The following is a 24182-nucleotide window of genomic DNA, read 5'->3' as shown; positions in this document are numbered from 1 at the left end:
CAAGGATCCCTGTGTTATGCATGCTGCCTTTCTCCACGGCGCGACGCTACAGGTTTTTGACGGGTTCAGCTGGGTTTTGAAACCAGAGCCTCATTGCCTTTTTTCTAAAGCGTTGACGCTCTAATCCACTACACCACCACATCCCACCATTTGCCGAAACCAATCATCATTAACCTCTAAAGGTTTATACAACCGTGTCCGGAGCGTTATCGACATCAAAGATCGATACTACTTGGCAGCAGAGTATCTTGAGTGTCGTACGTGCAACAAGACTTTCATATCTTACGATTCTCGACTGATCGATCAATTTCCCGAAAACTTACGTACTCTATTCCCTATCTTTTTAACTTGGAAGTTTGCGTGCGACCAATCCGTGGTTTGTTTAATGCGTTCAAGGACTCTGGGAAATAGCCCGACAGCAGTTTGTAACGACATTCACGAGTTGCAGACCGAAGAGTGGATGAGGAAATCCATTGTGTACCTCAGTGACTGTCAATGTCATCAACAAAGTCTGAAGCGGTTGAACTGTCAGTCGATCACCTACGTCACACCACCGATTTACAAATCTCCCCCAATGGCAAAGTGGTTTCTAGCAACATATATTCGAGACGTTTGGTCTCGTCTATCCTATCTGAAAGCAAGCATTACGTCAGTATACGGTGCAATAATGAATCACACCCATTGTATGGAACCTTTATGTCTGAAATTTTGGGCGCCATATTTGAATGGGACGCATTCGTCGTCAATCTTTTACGAGATGCAAAGCGTGCTGAATTGAAATTGGCTGGAAAACCAAACCCATCTACGGAAACTGTTGAAAAGGCCGTCACCAAAACAGAACTAGCCCGCCACTGCCGTAGAAAGACGAGAGGAACGGAGGTTACAATTCGTTTGCTGGACCAACTTCGCTCATCCTTCACTGGAATAACAGATAGTATTGGAGTGCCGCTTTTAAAAGAAGACGCTATTGATATTTTTGAAACTGAAAAACGGCACGTGAATTGCATTCAAGATCCCGATGAAGTCCAGTTATACACAAAAACTGGCGAACTTGTCAAAGGTGGAATAACCCTTCAGGTCTACAGATGCTCTAGAGGGACGACATCACTCGAGAGTTTCCATAGCCATATCAAAAACTTTATTCCAGGTACTGATTTCATGTCTTTTACAGTATGTTTACCAAACGAATTTCAACTTAAACTTTTCATTTAATTTAGGAAACGCTGCTAATGATTTCCATTTTCAAGCTTTTCTTTTGGATGGCATTGCCAGATGGGACTTAGCGAGATCTTCATCATCCATCGAGCCCACTTCCAGGCTCCGATTTTTTTACCGGAAATTGCAAGAAAAGATCAATCGCTTATCCACTGGCGTTTTGGGAATAGCTGCTGATCCGCTGTTCACTCCACTGTCGGTATATACCGGAGAACTTTTCGGGGTAGAGTATTAGTACAACGAAAAAGGGACTTTGGCAGCATTTGATGATGTAGACAGGAAGATTGATGACGGAGCGGAGGTAGCGAATGAGCCATTTTATTTTAACTGCTGCTCTGCTGGGATGGAGGATGATCCTGAATTGGATTTGGCGTGTACTTCATTCACTAACGCCAGCAGTGACTGCACTGCAGTTTCTGTTTCTGATGTGTCTGACGCAGAGAAAGATGACCATCAATCATTTGATTCCAAGTCCATTGGAGGCTGGAATAAAGTTGATAATTTAGCAGCTGCACTCTTGGAAAACGAAGGACTGTCAATGTCGAATAAAGAAGTCGAAAAAATAGTTGGCCTTTATCAAGATCTTTCTGACTATGAAAAAAAACCACTGGAATATTCAAGAAATTTTAAGCCTAGTCACGACCGTTTTGGAAGGTCCAAAACTGGCCATGTCGGGCTAGAAGCCATGAAGAGATGCTTTATTTCGGCCGGTTCCCCCTCTCTTTCGCCTGCCAAAAGTCGTCTTGTAGAGGCTATATGTTTGCGGCTATGCAACGCCATTACGTCAGCCCAGAAGCACCCGTACGTTTCTCGTTTCGCCTTGATTATACGGCGCTACAATGAAGTCCGAACTAAGATAATGAAGAGTCCAGTGTCGGAAAAAACGAAGATGGTTCTGTACCAAATTAATGAGACAACGCTATCACTCTGGTAACATCTTTCCTTTTTTTAATGATAATCCTTGTCACTTTTTTCATTCCTTAATGTTTTCTCATTGCAGGTTCAAAAACGAAACTAGACGGGGAGAGGTTCAAACTCTGCTGCATGGCGTTGACGTGCCTTCTCCCAATTTATGTTCCGATGTTGCGCAGCTTCCAGCATCTTTAAAGGCTAGTAAGCATTCTCTTCCTGTGAACCCAATGGTTTTATCTGAGCCGGAAGATGTATCGGGCAAGGCCAAGGTTAAGTGTCGACCTGCTTTTGCCACGGGGTTGGAAAATTTACGGCAACATGAAGATGTGCCCAACAACTCGATCTTCGTCGATGAAAATATGATTGCCGATGGGTAATTTTGTTATTCAATTTCATGGCCCATTTGAATATACATTTTAATTGTCTGTTTTGCAGAAACCTTGATGGACCTATTATCTTGATTGATTTCGAAGGCGCCGTAGAAAAACAACCAGTCGTCGGCGGTGAATTAGATTTAACTCCAACTTCGAGAACCACCGACTGGCGCAAAAGAAAGTCTTTGGCTGTAAAGGATCCCATCAAAACACCTGTCGACGGAAAAAGAGCACGAAAAGCATATTGCTGTTCGAAATGTAAGCAGCCTATGACCGGAAATGGCCATTCCCAATACAAAGGTAGTAGATATTGTCCCAATTTTGATAATATGACTAAAGAAGCTTGGTTGGCTTAAAAAAAGGTATAGAAAATAAAGACTGTACTTTCGCTTTCTATTATTTGACATACTGTATATCTGATATCAATCTGGAATAAATAAACCGTGAGCTGAAATTTGTATTGGTTTATTCTTTTTCCATCGTTTCAAATATTCGAACAAAAAGTAAACAATGAAAAAAATGAAGAACGCCATCCGAGCATTTTAAGTAAACAATGAAAAAAATGAAGAACGCCTTCCGAGAATTTTCAATGCTCCCCTCCTCTTTCCCCTCTTCTTCCCCCTCTTCCCCCCTTTTTTCCCTTCCTTGCCCCGGGACAGAGAAAATTACGCCCCAGCCTCAGCCTTCCGCGGCGCCGTTTCTTCTCTGTAATTTGGAACAATTGAAACAACTGAAACAAATTTGAAGATATGAAACACATTTGAAACATTTGAAACAGACTAGAAATATTTGAAACGAAAATTCGGAACAGTTACGTATGGCTGTTGCCAGAGGATCAATTTCGACACTTATTTTGCATTTTTGAGGCATTTAATGGCATTTAAACACACTAGTTCCTTCATCCAGATTACTTCAAAATAAATTTCCTTTTTTTTGGTCTATGGCACGACGAATTTCAACAAGTTATTTGTGCCGGACGACGGAAAATTCGTGTAGCTTACTCCTGGCTAAGCCATTTGACAGAAAGTCGGCTGTTTTATGTGTGTGATATTGACAGCAGTTCATCATAGCTTTTTTAGCTAACATTTCAGTTACCACCCACCTTCAGTTATTTAATCAACCCTTAACAGGTAAGCTAAATTTTCTGATTATTTTACAAAAATATATAATTCGGTTATCAGAAAAACAAGTGTAGTATTCATCATTTTCCAAACAGGTTAGATTGGCATCATTTAAAGTTTCTTTGTTAAAACCAACAATTTATAATGAAATGTAATTGACTTTTCATTTTTGTTTACTTTTTTCCACCCTTTTCTCTTTAAGCCACTCTTCCTTTGATATCGGGTGGTTTCCTGGGCAATACCTATACCCACGAAACTGAGTGTGCCCTTCACTGCTGATGGCCTTCTTGCATTTGGTGCAAGTGTACTCTTTTCTTGACTTCTTCTGTGTTCCCTTCAGGCTGTCTACAGGCAGTCCAGATGAGGCAACTCCAGCGGCAACCAAAGGGGTTGTGGAAGGTTGTAGGAAAGCTGGCAGAATGCAACATACAATTGATTAGCACCCGATAAACTTTAAACCTCATTGGCACAATATACTATCTTACCCTGAATTGAATCATCTGTGTCTTTACTTCGACTCAACGCAGCCTTCCTTTTTCTCCACGTTGTGGTCCTCGATATTTGTTTTGATGGGAACGGTACTTCAACCAGCGGTTGGTTATCAAAAGAGACGACCCCCATGCTACTTACATCATCTAAATCTTGTTGAGAAATTTCAGGTGATGAAGCTGTTGCAACTAAACGGCCTTGAATCTTTGCTTTTCCAGTTGAATCGATGGGCTCACTAAAAATCAATAGGTTGGTCTGATGGATAGGGGATGTTGGTTGTGCCATCCCAGGCAACTGCTCTGATTGAGAGCACAGACTTAATGACGGCAGCCTTACACCTTGTAGAAGAAGTTGGATCTCGTCAAATCTTGCCTGATTTTTTAACCTTTCAGAAAAAATAATTGAGTTTATGGTTAAGTTGTTTAAAAAATAAATTGAGGTTTACCAGAGGCCCAATGTTGTTTCATTGATTTGATAAAGAGCTAGACCAGTCTCCTCCATTACAATGATACTTTGGCCAATTTGGCTTCTCATTTCGTTGTATTTTTTAATTATCTGCGCTTTTCTTGACACATAAGGATCCCTTTTACAAGTGGTGATGCTGTTGAATAGTCTAATGCAAATAGCCTCGACGACACGGCTCTTAGAAGGCGACAACGACGGCACACCAGCTGAAACAAAGCTTCTCTTCATGGCCTCTTGTCCTAAGTGGCCACTCTGGTTCTTTGATCTCCCAAAATGGCCTCGAGCTGGTTTGATCACCCGGGAATAAATAATCGGTTTTTTGTCATATTCTGACAAAGATTTGTACAACTTTACTATGTTTTCCGATTGTGTTTTCGTCAAGCACAATCCTTCCGGTTCCAATAAGGCGGAAGCCAGTTGATCTACTTTGTCCCATCCTTCTATCTCTCTAAAGTCGGTATCTTGCTGAACGTCTTCTTCCTCGTGGTCAGATTCACTATCAGCCTCATACAAGGCTGCAGGCTCGGTGAATGAATCACAAGCAAATTCGAGTTCGGGATCAAGGCTTTGCACTTCACTTTGGTCTTGGGTATCGCACATTTCTTCATCCGTCATGCCTTTTTCTATCTCTTCATCGACATCTTCTGATGATTAATTGATGTTCATCCCTTCTTCCGTGTACAAATATTCCACACCGAAAAGCTCGCCCGTGTGAACCGCAGGTGTACGATAGTTCGAATCCAAAGGTTTTCCTAAGACATCGCTAGTCAAACGATGGATTTTATTTCTAAGCTTGGAATCGAATGATCGAAGCCGGAAAGCTGGAGCGTCAATTGCAGCAGACGCTCTGGAAAAATTCCATCTGTCGATCCCATCCAATAAAAACGCTTGAAAATGTATATCGTTAGCTGCAGTTCCTGTGGATACAAAAACCCAAAGTAAAAAAACTGTTCTAGAATTTATAAGCCTTCACCAATTTACAACATTTTTCTGCATAGACTTACCTGGTATAAAATTTTTCAAGTGACAATGACAACTCTCTAAAGAAGTGGTTCCTCTTCCGCACCGAAAGACAGGGAGTGAAACACCACCTTTTAACAGATCGCCGACCTTTGTATAAAGTTGAACGTCCTCGGGGTCTTGAATACATTCCATGTGAATTTTCTCTACGTTCCAGACGTCCATTTCACCGTCTCGAAAGAGTGGTACTCCTAGACAGTCCGTTGAGTTGCGTAAAGAAAGCAATACACTTTCAATGGACTGGATTGTTTTTTCTTTCCCTCGAGTACGTCTTCGACAATGTCGAGCTAGTTCGGTTTTCTTTACGGCTCTGTTAACAGTCTCGGGTGATGGATTAATTATCCCCGTCAGCAACAGCTCATTTCGTTTAGCCTTTCGCAGAGCCTCAACATCAGTCGGCTCCCACTCGAAGATGGCTGCAGATATTTTCTTCATGAAGGTCCCATACAGAGGATGGGATTCGTTCGAGCATACTGTTGATAATCGGATCATAAAATGCCAGCAATCGAGTCTTACGCGCAACTTTTCCCATCTATGAAAAAGCACCTGATATTTTGATTTTTCGCCTCTTGATTTGCAGCAATCTCTGTCAGTGTACAAAACCACAGGATCGGCCTGATTGGCATTTGTGTAACGGTTCATAAGGCCTTCTGCCATTTTTTCGAGGTTTGATAAGCTTTCAGAAGTAGTCAGCAAAGACAGAAGAACTTCTCTTCGCTCATTCCCGACATTTGTACACCAAGATGCGGAACTGGCTGCTTTTCCTTGCAGTTTGCGTGTAATCTTCTTAGTTGAATCGATTTTTAAGATGGAGCCATAAACCGATGTTAAACTGGCTTTCAAGGTTGGCAAACGAGACCAAACGTCTCGGACGTAGACAGCAAGAAACCATTTATATGTTGGAGGCATTTTGAAAGACGGAGGATTATTATAAGTCAACGAAACACACTTCATCCCAGCGAGCATCTTCTTGTGACGTGGACAGTCGCTTAGATAAGTAACGGTCCTCTGCATCCATTCTTCTGAATGAAGTTGGTGAATGTCGCCACACAATGCCGTTGGGCTGTTTCCAGCAGTCCTCGCGTGCATCAAAGAAACGACAGCTTTATCGCACGCGAATTTTCTAGTCAAAACGACAGGGAAACGAATTCGGAGGTCATCTGGAAGTTGATCCATCAATCGGGTGTCGTACGATATAAATGTTTTTTTGCATGTCGGACACTCAAGGTACTCGGCCGCCAAGTAGTAGCGGCCTTTCAGGTCAATGACGTTCCTTACTCGATTATAGAGTCCTTTTGATGTAAGCGATGTTGATTTTGATGGTGGGCAACTTGGGCACTTGAAATCGGAGGCCCACCTTCTCCGAGGCATCAAAAGGAAAAGTCTCTTGTGATAGTAGGATCCAACGGCAGGAGCACATTTGATGTCTGGTCCTGGTAGGTGAGGTGGGTACCACCAAACGTCCAGCATGTGCGCCAACTCAGTTGGTCTCAAAAAAAGATTTTTTCCGATCCATTGTTGATCATTTTCTTCCGATGTATTTTTCCAGCCGACAGGAAGTCGCTGAGTGAAATCATGCTTGCGGCCTGCTGAAGCCAGCGGCTTTTCAATGAACTCCAGTGGCTTTGAAGTGACCGCGTTTGACGGAAATGGTTCTTCATTGACAGGCACCTGTAGCAATAGGTGAAAATAAGTCGCATGAAGTCGCAAAATAAGTGTATTTATTATACCTCAGCAGGCCCCCTATCATCGGTATGAACCGTGCTCGGTACTTCAGTTGTCGGTACGACGGCTGTGATTTGTTCGCGGCTTGATCCGGCGATTGGCTCATCCAAATGGAGGGTATGACCTTGAAGATCTGCTGTGTTCGAGGTTGTTTCCAACGCATTGACATTAGCATCAGTTTTGGCAATCTTATATACATAATAATATAGAAAAAAATAGTTTTAATAAAAGCAGGAGGCCAAAAAAAATTAAAATCCTTAGCTTACGGTGTGATATTCACAGGAACATACGAGGACACGTCCAAAAAGATCCTCGACCCTGAACTCAGTTTTTTTCGGACACTTGTCTATCCGATCGATTAGAACAGCCCACTTTGAATTCTTTGGTGGTCGTTGGCCTTTACCGAACTGAAATTTTCCTTTTGCGTAATCACACAATCTCGTCTTCCATTCGGCATCGATTTTTTCCATTTTGGCATGACGATTTCCCGTTTGAGTCTATACAACTGAAGAGAGGTTTGAAAGTAATAAATTCAGCACGGAATATGATAGAGGAGACTGGATTGTGCATAAGATCTTCTCTAGAATGACCTGAAATTACTCAAACTAGTTGATAATGGCATAACGAGAGCATAATTCCTGATGTGATTACTACTCACTTGTTAACTCTCTGTACGTTAGCTGAAGACAGGAGGTTTCAGTTAGACGGTGTGACAGGAGGTTTCAGTTAGATCAAATGAATCCAGTGGCTGATCGATCAGACAGTCACCATAGGAAGTCAGAATGCCCTGAAATTCCATAAACTAGTTGATAATGACATAACGAGAGCATAATTTCTGATGTGATTGCTACTTACTAGTTAACTCTCTGCAAGTTAGCTGCAGACAGGAGGTTTCAATTAGATCAAATTAATCCAGTGGCTGATCAAGATCCAGGGGCCATGCTAATCTTCTCTGTTCCAATTTTAGTATATGTATTCCGTATCACATTTCAATGTACCAAAGGCGATTACTTTATACCTGGTCGATTTACAACATATATTGTGCTGCAGTGTTAAATTAATTACAGCAAAAATCACTTTTTTATTGAATGTTATTATTTTGTGTTTGGAAAATGTCAATTGAGTGATCAGGTGGGGGGGGGGCAGAAGGTTGAGGGGAAAAAAATGCGGAACGCTTCAAGATTTTGCGTGTCATCCTTTACTCTAGCAATTTTCGTTTTAATTTCAAGTAAGGTTTTGATAAACTGACTCAAAATGCCGAAGAAGGTAAAATCGGATAAAGAATGGAGGGAAAGATTGAACACATTGATCTTTGTCCACTTAAAAGTGGAAGAACAAGAGATGCAGTAGGCAGAAGCTTATCATGCACTTGCAATATTCATCTAAAGGAGGTATGTAGTTTGTTGTGGAAATGTAAAAAAATAGTATCGTTCTCATGAAATTCTTTATTCCCCTCACTTTAGATTGAAGTAAAAAGCTGTAGCAATCTGCCACAATTTGAGAAGGAAAAGGCTAACTTTACATCACCCACTTTCTCTTCAACTTCAGCAGATCATGTAAGTTAGTTTTAAGTTAAGCTTCATTTGTCGACAATTTATTGATTTTGATTGCCATTTAGACTGACAGCAGCAGCAGCAATCTGCCACAATCTGAGAAAGACAAGGTTAGATTTACATCATCCACCTTCTCTTCAGCTTCATCAGATCGTGTAAGTTAGTTTAAAGAGAAGCTTCACTTGTCGACAAATTTTTTGTTTTGATTTTCATTTAGACTGACAGCAGCAGCAGCAATATGCCACAATGTAAGAAAGACAAGGCTAAGTTTACATCATCCACCTTCTCTTCAGCTTCATCAGATCATGTAAATTGGTTTAAAGAGAAGCTTCACTTGTCGACAAATTTTTTATTTTGTTTTTCATATAGACTGACAGCTGCAGCAGCAATCTGCCACAAAGCGATAAAGACAAGGCTGAGTTTACATCATCAACCTTCTCTTCAGCTTCAACAAATCATGTAAGTTGGTTTAAAGAGAAGTTAACTGTTAAAGTATTATTCTAAAACGTTTTCTTTTCCTGTCTATTTCAGGTGCAGAATTCTAGATTGCTTTCAAGCAGCTTCACCTCGCCTGCTAGCTCGTCTTCACACAGCTACGACTCGCATTCATACAACTCTGACCCACTTTTAAATGGTCTTTGACCTTTACTTCTCGATAAAGAATCCACGTCACAAGAGTTCAAGAGCCCTTCAACTGGCAATGCGGTGACAAAATTGACGGAGTCTCCTCATCGAAAAACGGACTTTTCGCAACGCTTTCCGTTAGGTTGGCGAGAAACAATTGATCCAAATGATTGGCAATGGATCGGACAACATCTCTTTGCTTCAAAAGGTGTCTTCGTGAGGGACCTTAAAAATTGGTGGCATACACCACACCCACCTGGTCCATCGAGCAACCTCCCTTCATTTGGATCTTATTTTTATAAGAGACTCTTTTTGTGGATGCCACGAAAAATGTGGCTGTTTGATTTTAAATGCCCGTGCTGTGCGCGCCAACACTCACTAACTTCAAAAAGTACTTTATCGTAGGGTGAGCTCGGTAATCGACACAAAGAACCGTCACTATTTAGCTGCAGAATATCTGGAATGTTCATCATGTAAAGGCACCTTCATATCTTATGAACATCGTCTCATGGAGCAGTTAACTGGAGACGACAAAGCCCGATTTGGGATAGTTCTAACTCAAAAAATCGCGTGCGACAAATCATTAGTGTCTTTAATGCGAGCCCGGACTCTGGGTAACAGTACGACTACACTATGCAATGACATTCACGAGCTTCAATCCGAAGAGTGGATGCGAAACACCCTGATCTACCTCTCCGATTGCCAACGTCATAAAAATGAGAGAGCAAGGCTTAACCTTACACCAGCGCAGTACGAAGCCCCACCTGTCTTCAAAACCCCACCAACGCAAAAGTGGTTTTTAGCTGTTTACGTTCGCGATGTTTGGTCCCGTTTGGAGACGCTAAAAGGAAATGCCACATCAATTTACGTCTCAATTCTGAAAATTGATTCTACGAATGAAGTAACGCGAAAACTGCAAGGGACTTCAACTGATTCAGTGTCGTGGTGTACTAACGTTGGGAATGAGAAGGACGAAATTCTACTTTCCATTTTGACAAATTCCGAATCTCTTTCCAACTTGGATAAAATGGCTCAAGGAATTGCTCGATACCACAGTGCTGGGCAACCTGCTCCACTTGTGCTTTACTCCGATCGGGACTGCTGTTCGTCCAAACTCATTCAATTATCGTCTGACTCTGGAGATTTGACTCTGGAGATTTGCGGTTTGAATATGTTTCCTATAGCTTATAATGGGTGTGTTACACCAGTATGAACTCCGCCTGAATCTAGATTGTAAAACCACGATCAATTTTCTTTTCATCGAGGGTAATAGAAGTGGGGATTATGCGTTTTACACTGGGATCTCACACTCATTTCCAACTTTACGAATAAAATAATGACATTTTTTTCCTAAGTGCTGGGTACATCCACTTTTGATATATCCATTATTAACTGCGTTTATTACTGGTGAAAACTCTTAGCTCAGTTTCAAATTAATAAAATATTAAATCATAAAGACAATATTTGACTTCATCGGGAATTGAACAATAGATTTCTAGCATGACACAGGATAACTCTAACCACTATACCATAACGGCTTATAATAATAATATCTTGCTGTCATAAGATCGTAGAAAAATATCTTGATTGACGTTGCAAGTGAACGTTTGGACTTTAAAGTAGAACTTTCAATCAAAACTAAGTAAAAATTATAATTTTTATGCATTTGACTTTGATTGTGAAAGAATGAAAAATGAACTGTGTCGTTGATAGAAAGATCAAAATTTTTATTTAGATAAATCTTTAATAAAAATTAATGAATAAATAAATGAGAAAAATACAACAGGGAACAGAGGGAGAAGATTATCATTTCAGTTTCCGTTGTTGTAAAGTATAAACAAGTTGCCAATTCTGGTGTTTTAACAAACTTGTTTCGACTGCACATAGAATATTACTTCGTGAGTGGTAAAGCTACTAAGGCTTCTACAGATTATGACTTTATGATGTTCTGATTACATTCCAGAACAAAATGATGAAATGGTGTTAGAGTGTATATATATCGATTTAATAATTAGTATAGTAGATGTAAGGGGTAAATTTAAAATAAGGTTAACATACTGAATGAAAAGTTATCGTCAACTAGTTCGATGTACTGTTAATTGCAATGGTAAAGTTAGGGTAGTTTTCTAATTAAAAATCAGTTTCGTAAACCGTTTTCGACTAAAAATACTATCAAGCTATTCGGGATTAACACTCAGAACAACACGAAATTGATACTGGTGTATTATCTGAAAAAAAAAATTGGGAACGCCGCGAAAGTCTCCTTTTTACATAAGGTTCTCTCGGGCGTTCGAAAACTTTTGGTAGCTACTGTAGGTTTGCTTAGAAACAGCTGATTATAAAAGGGTCAACACAGTTATTGTCTTCACTACTTCCAAACAATCCAAATGGTTCTTCGTTCGCTTCGCTCACTCGAACAATTATCAAGTAATACCGTCCACCTCTAGGAAGGAGAAGTTGAGGACGCTACTCTCCCTAACCAATGAAGGATGACCTCGAGGAGGAGGAGCAATGAGGTGACCCTACTCCTCCTCCTAGAAGGAGGAGCGCTTTCTAGTGGAGGACGGGTACCATTTTCTCTAGATGTTCGATAAATTGGCGCATAACTGCCATTTCTTCTCCTGAGTTAGACAAACCAAGTCCTGTTAGAGTTAGTCAAGTTAGTCAAGTCATGAGTTTTAGAGTTAGTCAAGTGATGTCTACACCCAAAAAACAGAAGCTGAGTGTCGCTACTAAAGAAGAAGATTAGGAATTCTACACTCCCATGATTAACAAGCTACAGAAGAAAATATGGGCGAAAAAAATTAGAAAATTCACAAGTCAAAAGCTGAACTTGGATTTCTCCCGCAAATTGTTCGTTGAGAACATTCTGAGGTATTGCAAGGCTAAAAAAGTGGAGGTAAAAAATTTAAATATTTCTAATTCTATTTTTTAAATAATAACTTACCTTTTTTTATTTAGGAAATTTTTGAGGACTTCGGCGTAATACTAGAAACCAGGATCGTGATTCGTGAAGGATCTTTCAGATCGGGCCGTACTAATCACTTTTAACATAAGCGATTCCGTGCTGTAAGTGGTATCTCGTCATGTAAGCATTTTAATGTTTATAAATATTATTTTTTATTTAGCTTATTTTATTTTATTTTATTTTTATAAAGGAAAAGACTACTTTTCATCTGAATCAAAGAAAATGGTCGTAGGCATGCGTAGATTCCATCTATTTGGGCTTTTTGCCTGATTCTCCAATAGATGGCATTGAAGCTGATCGTCCGAGTGGGGGCGCTTGCAAGGCAGGAAAGAGTGGCCGCCATTAGTTTAGTTTAGTCTTCATTTTTGAATTTTCACCCTGGTCAGAGTCGGAGCAACGTTAATTTTATTTGACAACGCTACACGAACATTGCTGCCAAATGCCAAGTGTCAAAACTTGTTTACGTTTTTTCAAGCGGACACAATTTTTAAATGTTCATTTGCAAGCGGAAGATAAGTTCGCCAACTTACTTTTTGTGTTGCCAATTGCTGTTAGATGATATTACTTTAAACACTATTAATTATATTAATTTTTCTTAATTAGAGGTTGGTGCAAGATATCCCCCGTCTGCCCAGATTTGATTACGCTGAGTTCGGTGATTGACGTTGACGAACTGTCCGCCGTCAAAAGCAAAGGTGAAATATTATAAACACACAGTGTTTTAAAAAAATTGCTCTTGTCTATTAATCAACGTCAAATATCGGATGTATTTGGAGTGTTTGCTAATCGTTTCGTTTTTGTTTGTTTTTTTTTTTCTTTCTCTAGTTCGCTATATCCCGCTTCAAGCGACAGCTGGCGCAAGCGATCAGGCAGGAGCCGCCGATAATGACGGTGATGATCAGTTATTGGCGCTTCCATCTTTGTGTTCCCGCTGAAATATCAAATATTTCTTGTTATGAAAATTATTTTTTTAATTTTTTTCGTTTTCCCCTTGGCGTGATTGGAATTTTGGTTCTTTTGGCCGTGAAATACAACCTGATGTTGATTTTGACCGTTAGATGGCCGTTTAAGCGGCAAAAACTCCATTTCGTTATTTTTTTTCAAATAAGAAAAAGTATCTTTCGATATTAGCAAATATGAGGGTTTGCAAAATCCATAATGCAAACAAGGCTGTATTTTTGCTGATGAATAAAGCAAACAGTTCTTCTGTTTTCCACCGCACTTTTCAATTTCCGACCATAAAATATGGCAAATAGCCGAATGCATAGGTCAACTCACTGTTGAAAGAAGAAGAAACCCAATCTGAATATTTTAAGAAAAATTCATCGATATCCTTCTAATGTTGAAAGAGTTTGGGATCCAACCCGTCGATATTCAACACCGCGGAACGTGAGTGAAGACGTTCTCATGTCGAGGCCCACATTACGTCAGATAATGAATCGAATAACTTCCTCTCGTACTGGACCGTGTGGGCGTTTCTGTTGGGCTCCTTTGGGCTCCCAAGCACGTCAATCGACGAGAAAGGTAAGATATAATTACAGCGGAACTATATAGCCTTTATCGCCCTGAGAAGCCAACATCTTTGATGGCCATTACGTCCAAAAGGCCACTGACAAAAGCATGGCAGTGTGTATACAGACTTGCGATCGATCTTCTTATACAGCACATTGTGTGCGAAAAAGGAAAATGTCTAAATCGAATCTATCGAATTTAACCGCCGACCGACGACGGCGCCCCGACGCCAATTTGATGCCCGTCGTCTCCAACGGGGCAGCGGTTACCCCAGGGATCACCGTAATTAGATTATACGGCATAGTACTTTTTTTCGCCTGTTATATAGTATGTGTGTGCGGGGGCTCAGAGAGTTCACAGGAGACCTTTCATATACAACAACAAAAGGGGGGAAGAAAAAAAAACGAGTTGTGATGCTGGAGGTCGCGTAACGGCCGTTGAGAACGACCGAAAAAGGTGCGAATCAGATAATGTAATAGAGATGACGATGTCGACTAGTATAGTAGACGCGGCAAATTCGATGGTCAGTGACGTAGGCCCATAAAACAGAGAGTGATATTTACTTTTTCTCTCTCTCTCTCCCACTCGAGTGCATTTTCACGATGAAAGGAGATGGTGCTAATATATATCCTCTCGATGGAAAGAAAGTGAAAGAGAACCATCTGGCGGATTGTTCCTTTTTCCCATAGCATCGCAGGAACGAAAAGAAAAAAAAAGATTCCCAGCAGAAGAAGATAAAAAAACAATCCTGCGCCCGTACGTATGTCTACTATACATCGCCTGTTTCCACGTGAACGACAATATACATGCCGACGAGATGTACATACAGTAGACCCCCTCATCTCTTTTTCGTTCGACGGATCCTTCGGCACCGGTCTTCCCGCGCCGTCTGTATTATGTGATGGTCCCGTGCAACCTGATCGATGGTAGGCCTAATTAGCAATATGCTATGAGAGGGGGGGGAATCTAATGAAAACATGGAATCCTAGTCACATGATACAAAACCAACAGTCGAAGATCTATACAGGCGATCGCAGAAGGCCATCTTCTCTATACATTAACGACAAATATTAGTACTCAGATATTAGGTGGTATTCCCTCAGCCATCGATTGTTTCTTTCGAACTGTGGATAGAGAGCTGCGAATTTCGAGTTTTCGACTAATATTCTTATTATCGGTAGAATACATTGTACAAGTCTACACCCCATCGAAAATCTTTTATTCAGATAGACGGACGCAAAGTCGTCCATACTTAGACATTATATAGACTTGGCTTTAACGATACGTGAACCCAAAGGGAATGGATCATCGCGATGAGAAGAAGGGGGCAGCAAACACTAGAGGAGCGCCATCAAGAGAGCTATGTATAAGGTCTATTGTTCGTTTGGTGCTAAAAATGGGGTGAGGAATATAAAAGGCGAAAGACAAACAATATAGGAAATCAATGACCGAGAGTCTCTAGCTGATGTGTATGTGTCTCTGTCTGTGTGGTGGTAGTATAGCGTATTATAGTAGTAGCCCTAAGACAGATTTTATAGCGCCCACTATTTTGCGACCGTGAAAGGCAATCGTAGTCATTCGTCGCTCTTGTCAAATCTAACAACTGCCAACAGGCCAGCGCAAGACTGATGGACGAGACATCAGGATTTCCTTTTGCTCTTTCTTTAACTGTATTATTCATTGCTGGCCATCCACCGGGGACCTTGCTGCTGGCCGAAGGATTTTCTTCGCTTTGACGTTAATATACTACACTATAGAAAGCTGACATTTTCTTTTACTCCTCTGGAGATTTCGTAGTAAAAAAAAAAGAAAAGGGAAAAGGGCGGAATTAAAAGATTATAGACGTCGGATAGAGCACGCCGGTGATGTAATTTCTCTGCCAGATTTGAGATGGTTGCGTGCCAGAGTTGCATAACCGAATACAACAAAAGAGAAAAGGGGGGCAAAAAAAATGACTTGGAAATAGTAAAATATTAAAAAAAAAAAAGTTCGGTTGAAAATGAGGAGAAGAAAAAAGAGGCCGCCCAGAAAATAAAAGGAAAAAGGTCTTGGACTGAATGGCCTAGCCAAATGGGCCGAACTCTAGCTGTGTATAGTACATAATAGATGAACCCCGAACAAGAATGACGTCACGTTATTATACTTAGAATATTATATACCCCGTCCTGCTGCAGCAGTAGCAGGCATTTCTTTGTCTTCTCTTTCTCTTTTCTCTCTCTCGAGGAAGAAAGATGTGAGCAAATTTCTCCATGGGGCTTACGTCACGCGTCGGCATCTTGGAAATTTTCAAATATCTCAGCGACGTTTTATTAATTCCCGCCAGTCTCGTTTACTGAATTCTTAATGGAAATATGTCAACGCAGTCCTGGACTCATGATGCTGAAATGATAAGGCAGCGTCATATGTCATATCGGACAGCGTATTTTATTTCCATTAACGTACTGATGAAGGGTATATATATACTATATAAACGCAGGATAGAAACACCAGATGGGCTGATCCCATCGGCTGACACATGTCAAAGCAAAACGAAAAAGAAACACACAGCGCACGAAGAGATGAAGAAATTTTGATCGCACGTCAAACGCTGCGAGGTGGAACGGAATGTTATCTTCTTCTATCCAGAGAAGAAACGCGCATAGATTTCTTATACATTTTAACCGATTCAAGTAAAATGGCAACCGGCAAGGTCCTCCGCTGATGTTTGATATGATTTCGCGGGCAAATAATCGTATAAACTCGCATATATACCTTGCCGACTCTCACGCGTGAAAAAAAAGGGGGGGGGGGAGATGAACAGAAGTTTTATAGACGTTGGTATGCCCATTGATGGTCATCATCACGGCGGTAGTTTTCAACCGAGTAAACAACATGTGACAAACTCTTTGCCAAGCGCGTCTTTAAACAAGTCTGCTGTGGTGCCGTGCTCTTGGGTCGTTTCACCTTTTCTTCTTTTTGACCAGCAGGGAACTTGACAGAGTCATGAACTTCCGTCGAGTTACGACCACATTCGACACATCGTATAGAGAGGAAAAAGGGAAAAAGAAGAAAACAGATTTTTTTTTTTTTTTTTTTTAACTCTACTTTGTTTGGTCGATGATGTCCGTTACATCTCACACACGGCAGGTGAATATAACCAAGAAAAACCAAGGACATGCGCTTGACGGAATCGCTGGTAATATTTGTCACCCCCGTGACCATGGGATATATTCAAGGTGGGAATACATAGTCTAACGCTCAAAGTAGCCGAATTGTCCGACGCACGGGATCATTTGATTTTCAAATCATTTGTCTTTCCCGCGCCTTTCAAATAAATATATCATTTTTCTTTTTCAATCCATTAAGTGGCGGACAAAAACGCTTGCATTTTCCTTTCGTTAGCGGCGGGTAGTATATACATAGTAGATATAATTGGCTATTTGGAGGGAAAACTTGTCTAATAGACAGGCAGACAGTTCTACTTTTATTTTTTCTCCCAAATGTCAATTCATTCATTATTTACAAGAGCTGCGCTCCGGCCCCCGCCGGCTCTGATGATGATGAGATGAGGCCCGCAAATGAGAGTGTAAAGAATTGGCGTGTTGATAGACGATCAAGTAGCTGCTGGAGGGGCTGTTTTTCTTTTTCCTTCATCATGTAATCAATTACGGCGGCAGTTCTTTCACTGAAATACTGACGAAGCGAAGCCGCACTGGTAAATGGACCGGAATGTCAATTCCCTCAAGGGAGGAAATAACAAAAAAAGAAGGGCGAAAATGTTATAGACATTTGCACGCGTGCGGCAGCAGTGGGGTACACAGCCCTACACCGTACACACACACACGTAATATATATATAGAATCAGCAATCGGAGATGATTAGATTTGATCTACGCGGCAGGAAATGAGCTGACGACAGCTCATAGCTGCGGGTGCTGCTATACTGTATAGTTTCTTCCAAATATATATAATATTACAACCATCCAGCAGCACATTAGAGCTTAGAATCTTTTAACGCGGAGACTGGTGTATAGGTGGAGATCGATATGTGCGTGTCCTGAGAGCCACTTCGCATCGCCCGAAATGGCCAGCAGAGAAACCCTGGCGAGAAAAAGATGAGGGATCCCGCCGGTTCCATGATGATGCACCGGCAAGAATATTTATACGATACATCGTTATTATATCGTTCAGTTTTCTTCCTTTTTGCCCCCGCCAGCTAAAAAGGAAGAGATAACTTTCCTGTTGGCCAGCGCGAATAAGATAGAGTCGTCTATAGCGCATTTTCCGCGCAGCACCGCCGTTCTACACAGGACACACAAGTCGGGAAATTTGTCCCCGGCGCAGATTTTTCTTGAACCTGGATGAGCGCCATATCACACAGACAGTATGGTGGATAGTATAGCAATATCGCAAGGCGCAGAAAAATAACAAAAAAATAAAAGGAAAAACGGACAGATTGGCAGGGTCGACTCGCCTTTTGTCGTCGGAGAATGATGGGCCAGAGCCCGGGCGACGTCTTATTCTCTCTTCTCTGCTGTGCTGATTGGATCCTCTCTATAGTCTCGTCGTCTATCAATTGCAGGGAGGGTTTTTTCTTCCGGGAGAGCAAAACCAGGAAGAATCATCATCAACGTCCATTTAGAAGAGACGATGGACGGACGCGAGCGCGGTCCTTTGGCTGACGCCTTTTAGCGCGTCCACGTTCAATCCAGACGGCCGATATCGATCTGAGATATATATTTTTTCCTTTTTTTCTTTTATCATTATATTCCCTCCCTAGAATATCTTGAGCCGTAGAGACTTTTTGTCTTTTGGCGATTGTGTCGTCCGAGCTTGAGAAAATGCGCATTGAAATCAGATTACACACGCGGAGAGAAAAAATAAAGAAAAAAAGATGAGTCCGGACTCCGGTGCAGAGGAGTCAAAGCGACCAGCAGAGCAGAGCTCAAGAACCCGAGAGACAGAGAAGGGGGTGAGAGGAGGAACTTAGGAAAAAGGTTGGCAAACCGACAAAGAGTTGATTTGGCACCGAGTTGGAGAACGGAAAACCGTTGGAATAAATCAGTCATTCCATCCAGTTGAAGCGCTTCGCTTTTTCCTACCAAACGACCGAGCGCGCGCTCTCGTCTTATTTTTCTTTCTATTTTTCCTCTTTTCTTATTTTCTTGTATAGGAGATTATATTCTCCTGGCCCGCTGGCTATATAGTCCTGATTGAAAATCTACGTTTTAGAAAATGTCGAAAAAAACACACCAAACCATTGGCTTTTACAAACTATCCGAAATACGTTTATATACTTTGGTTTCCTCGGTCTACTTGTGTGTATAGTAGTTCTAGTACAACTGGAACTCTGATTGGCAGGTATATACGAAACAAACAGGAAACGCCTGCGAGTTACATCATCACTTTCGCCAGCAGCTAAAGAAAGAGGTACCGTAGTATACACAGCCGGGCATTGATTTTCGATTATCGTTTTGAATACAAGGCCCAGAGCGACGAGAGTGCGACATCTTTACGATCGTAGGCAGTTCCTTTTTTTCCTTTTTTCTTTCCTTTGGGGAGTTTCTAATATATAATGATGCCGGTGGTAATAGCTATAGGCCTCGGGTATATAGCGCATACAGAAAAGGTAGAAGAGCTAGGTTTCAAATTAGGCTACTACATGTCTATACCCTCCTTGTAGTGCAAATCTGGGAAAAAATTAAGTATAGGTCCGTTCTTTTATAACCAGGAGAAGAAGAAGAATCGGACGCAAGCAGTTGATGGGCGGTGGTGGTGCTTCCATAAAGCCAAAAGGGAATAATTATTAACCTGCATGGGCTGGCAAAGAGATTGGCTTCCTTATATGTCGCGCGAGGATTGAACGTGAAAGTGAAGGAATATAACACAAGAGGAATCGGCCGTAGAATTCCGTCTAGACTTTTTTTTTTTTTTTTCGGATGGTCTTTTCGAGGGGGTTTCGAATTTCCTTCCAAAGGGACGCGGACGAGAGTTCCGTTTCAATTTCCGTAAGCGAAGAAATATATATCTAAGGATTACCGAGGATTACACACGCTATAACATTCCGTTCAGAGCGATGATCTGACCCGAATCATAAACGCATAAAATAGATGATATAAGCCATCAATTTCGTGATTCAGGCTAAACGTTTTCGTGCATTCGGCTCACGGTGGCAAATTCGAAAAAGCAATTGGATTGAAAACGGAACTATGTCAAAATCTATACAGCGTTCACTTTCGGTAATGTATAGTTGTACACCTACATCGTTGAAGTGGCTGTATAGTATACGTCTACCCTATAAGGAAATACAAAAGTAAAATGAAAATCAAATAAAAAAGGGAATTGGATAATGGCCGCTAGGCGGATGTGGAGGACGAGCCCTTGTTTTTGCGCGCTAGATTGAATCGATCCGCGCTCGCCCGCCGGTTGTAGCTTTGAGTTTTTATTGTATCCGCTCGCTCTGCAACAACCTTATTTGCCACCGTAATACTGATCGTATAAAAAGCGACGATGCCCCCCCCCCTCCTAATATCCACGTGTGCAGTCCGAAATAAATAAATAAATAAAATACTATTCCGGATAGCGCTACTACCCTATATTATGATGAAACAACAAAAAAATGTTATGGAATAAGACACAAATGTTTGATACTTCCTCGACGATTGCAAAAGTCCCGCAGAACAATATAGACTACACTGCTACTCCCTATATACTCTTACATAGTAGATGACTGGGCGCGCACTATAAAATCCTGTTGATTTCGCCCAGATTTCGTTTGTGTTTTCTGTTCGTTGCCTGCTTGGCTGCTGTGTGTATATATTGACAAACACATCAACGTGAATACAATAGGTACGGACGGGGCAAAAGAAGAAGAAGAATATATATATATATCTATAAGAATAAAAAGAAGAAGATAGAGAGAGGGTGCATGAATGAGTCCGATGGGACGGCGGCCAAGATTTTTCTTTTTTTCTTTGCCAGGGAAGAGACGACGGCATAGAGACTATATAGTATGGCCGTCGCCGGTCATAAAAGTCGTTCTGATTCTCTTCTCTCTTCACGTTTGCCTTGCGACTCGATTCTCTTCGTCTGACGCTGGCAGCTCAGCAGAGAAAGAGAGACTATATACACCGGAGCAGATGAAATACTATTACTGCCAAATTGTCCAAAAGAGCGCCAGCATCAGCCCTCTCTCCTCTATTTTTCCACCCACTCTTCTTTCTCTTTCGTTCCCCCACTCCCGTCATTCCCGCCGTGACTTGAAAATAACGACACTCGAAATGCGTCCAAAATGGCCGCAAGATACTGTTCCTTCGACAAGAAGAAAAAATAGAAATAGATGTACGCAGAAATCTGTCGGCCCACCCCCCCAACAAAACAAACTCAATCGACAGGAAAACAAAAATTTTTTTTTTAAACTCCCCCCAAATGATTTCGACGAATAACTTTTCTTTTCTTTTTTTCCCCTACTTTTATCGATATCCCTTCCAGACATCTTAATATGATCCCCCTGAAATTCTTGTTGATGATGTTCCGATTCCCCCGGCCCGATAAGTCGACCGCGATAACACCGTTTCAACTGAAAACATTTCAAAGAAAAAAGAAGAAGAGAATTCCAAGAATGGCCCTAAACGTATATAACACATTTAATTTATAGATATCTAGGCCTAGTCAGGTTAGCCATAACGTGCGTGTTGTAATATAGGCCTGATTTTTGAACATCTTCTCGATTCCCTTTTCTATTTTAAATTCCCTTTGTTTGTTTGTTTTTTTTTCTTCAATTTATTCCCTCCAAAAAAAGATTCAATTGAAAGTGACTTTTGTATTTTAAATACAACACCGCCGGAAGGTGAAAAAAAAAATTCGTCTACTCCTTTAATTATTCCGCTGGGCGCGAGAGAGAAGAAAGAGAAAACGAAACCAAAACAACAACCGCAAACTCGCCGCAAACAAAATAATCAAGTGCTGATGAAAGGTGCGTGTTGTCTGTGCTCTGTGCCGTGTGTGCTGTGATGGCGGCCGTAGAGGTGTCCATAAAAACGTGTCAAGCAATTTCGGGCAAAGGTTTTCACGAGTGCACGAAAGAAAAGGTGTGGGAGAGCGAGCGCATGCGCCGATTGACATCGCCACAAGGAGGAAAACAAATGCAAACGAAGAAGAAGACGCGCAAAAGAAGAAGAAGAAGAAGAATAAGTCTATACACACCGCCAGGTTTGTCTGACTCTCTCTCTCTCTCTCTTCTCTGTGAGGACTCTGTGTCTGTACCTCACAAGAGGGAGCGACGCTTTACAACAAGCGCGCACACTCGTCCGAATAAGAAGAAGAGGAGTAGGAGGAGGCAGCCCAGCTAGGAGCGAAGGCTATAGCCGGGCATCTTCATCACGACTATCAGTTGGGTGAACGCTTCAGTCAGCGACTCATCGGTTCACGAGGGGAAAAAAAAGAAACTTTTCCTTTCATCTCTCTCTCTTTCTCTCTCTTTCTCTCTCGCCGAAAACATATATAAAATATACAGGCACGACATAGCGCGGGCAATGTTACATACCTTTGATTTGTTTTGTTGATTTCCGTCAAAAAAGATCGAGCGCGTGTTTGTTGTTTGTGTGTTTTCGTGTTGGTGTTTATTGTGAGTGATTGGAACACGTCCGGTCCGGACCACATTTACATCCTTGTGCAGGATCTCTCGACACATGGACGACTAGATTTCTTAACCGTTTGACCTGAGCGGGAGAAAAATGACGGACGATGATGGACTCTTAAAAGCCAAGGATTGATTCTGCCGCCGCCGCTGCTCGCGTTTGTTTGCAAACTCATCAACGTACCTCCTTCTGCCGGACGTAATAGACAGAGACGCCCGGAATCCTCCTGCGCTGTACGTGGTGTATAGCATTCACGGGTGAGACGTCGGTTGACGGATGGCTTTTTGATGGCATTTCCATGGAAAACACACGTCGTGTAGAATCTAAAGGGTACGAGCAAAAAAAGAAAATCAAAAGAGCCGAGTACTCAATGGATTGGAATGGCGAAAATTGGGGCGATGCGGTGCCAAAAGAAAAAAAAAAGAAAAGAGAAAATGAAAGGGCCACAGCAGCGAAGTTGTCGTCGTCGTGTTGACTCGGTGCTTCCGGCAGAAATTCTCCAAGGCGATAGACGCCAACGCCGTGTTCTTAATTGGCTTTTCGGCCTATGTAGTATATCGTTCCCGCTGGATTGGAATGCTTCTGCTGGTGGTGGTAGTCGTAGTGTTGATCGTCTTCGCGATGTTGACGTTATAAGGAATTCGTCCGCCTTGGCGGGTCAAGGGTGTGGTGGGGTTGGGTGTTGGGGGGAGAACGCGGAGTCATCCGCATCTCCCGTAATAAGGCGTTAGACTGTTGGCACGTCGTCTCATTGCTTTTGTTTGCTGAGTTCAGTCGAGAGAGACCCCCAGCATCTGATGTGATTAGAAGGGGACTCTGCAGAAAAAAGGCCGCAGGGTACGCCAATAGAAATAACAGGAGGGGGGAGGGGACTCTATAAGGACGGAAGTCATTTGGGATTATAGGAATAAAAATAAGAAGAAAAAGAAGAGAAGAGAAGAAGGAAAAAAAAAACCACAAGCCAATGTCTAAACAGTGGGGAGTTCTCATTATTGGACGACTTTGTGTTCGGTCAAATGACGTCGTGAAAACAAAACACACACACATCCAGGTGGAGAGAGGGTAATCGATGAATCTATATTACGCACAGGGGCAGGGTCCAAACACCAGATATAAATGGGTTAATTATAGCTTTCCCTTCGGGGGGGGGGGGTTCTTGAATCAATTGCAGAGACGTCATTTTTTTGTTGTCGACTAAAAAAAAAAAAAAAAAAAAAAACGTTTGAAATATTCAATGAAGCGCAAGCTGCGTGGCAGGTGTGTTTTCACCGATGAAACTCACCCGGAGCGCTTTTCCGATCTCGTGCATGGCTAATTCAAATATACATGCTATAAATATAAAAAAACAAAAAAAGAGACGGGGGGGGGGGGACAGATTTAATTGCAGGTGTCAAAGGGAGGTCGTACAGTTATATCATTGGCCAAAAAAGGAAAATCAAAAAAAAAATCAAAGAGAAAATATACGATCGAGCCTCTGCGCTCTGTGATATGCGCGCTGCCTAATCCGTTTGCGGTCGCCTGGCCGCCCCACCTCTTAGGTCCCGACCTTGCCGTTAACAGCGGGACGCTTTCGCCTATTGAAAATAA

The 24182-nt window shown here is 41.7% G+C and overlaps 4 protein-coding genes across 8 annotated transcripts in view; 3 read left to right on the top strand and 1 right to left on the bottom strand.

Moving 5' to 3' along the window:
- The first annotated feature begins 495 nt into the window (after nt 1-495).
- On the top strand, nt 496-1466 carry LOC124342097. The gene is made up of 2 exons (XM_046795067.1): nt 496-1147; nt 1218-1466. The coding sequence occupies exons 1-2, from the start codon at nt 496-498 to the stop codon at nt 1448-1450; spliced, it is 885 nt and encodes a 294-aa protein (XP_046651023.1). The 3' UTR covers nt 1451-1466.
- A 2319-nt stretch (nt 1467-3785) lies between these two features.
- On the bottom strand, nt 3786-5191 carry LOC124342096. The gene is made up of 3 exons (XM_046795066.1): nt 4557-5191; nt 4108-4496; nt 3786-4033 (listed from the first exon to the last, which is right to left on the bottom strand). The coding sequence occupies exons 1-3, from the start codon at nt 5189-5191 to the stop codon at nt 3786-3788; spliced, it is 1272 nt and encodes a 423-aa protein (XP_046651022.1).
- A 3413-nt stretch (nt 5192-8604) lies between these two features.
- Nucleotides 8605-9516, top strand: LOC124342095 (dentin sialophosphoprotein-like). Its single transcript, XM_046795064.1, has 6 exons — nt 8605-8712; nt 8785-8877; nt 8940-9029; nt 9092-9181; nt 9244-9333; nt 9406-9516. Exons 1-6 carry the CDS (start codon nt 8605-8607, stop codon nt 9514-9516), a joined length of 582 nt encoding a protein of 193 aa, XP_046651020.1.
- A 12670-nt stretch (nt 9517-22186) lies between these two features.
- Nucleotides 22187-24182, top strand: part of LOC124344598 (diuretic hormone receptor-like) — a 35676-nt gene continuing 33680 nt past the window's right edge. For 2 of the 5 annotated variants that reach the window (XM_046798199.1, XM_046798197.1), the window contains exon 1: nt 22188-22852. The gene's annotated coding sequence lies outside the window, so the exon portion shown is untranslated. Of the gene's footprint in view, nt 22853-24182 lie in introns of all 5 variants that reach the window. The other 3 variants (XM_046798200.1, XM_046798201.1, XM_046798198.1) reach the window with 2 other exon arrangements.

The sequence above is a fragment of the Daphnia pulicaria genome, chromosome 6, assembly GCF_021234035.1.
Source record: "Daphnia pulicaria isolate SC F1-1A chromosome 6, SC_F0-13Bv2, whole genome shotgun sequence".
NCBI lineage: Eukaryota > Metazoa > Arthropoda > Branchiopoda > Diplostraca > Daphniidae > Daphnia > Daphnia pulicaria.
Note: the sequence above shows the minus strand (reverse complement) of the source record. Positions and strands in the feature narration are given on the sequence as shown.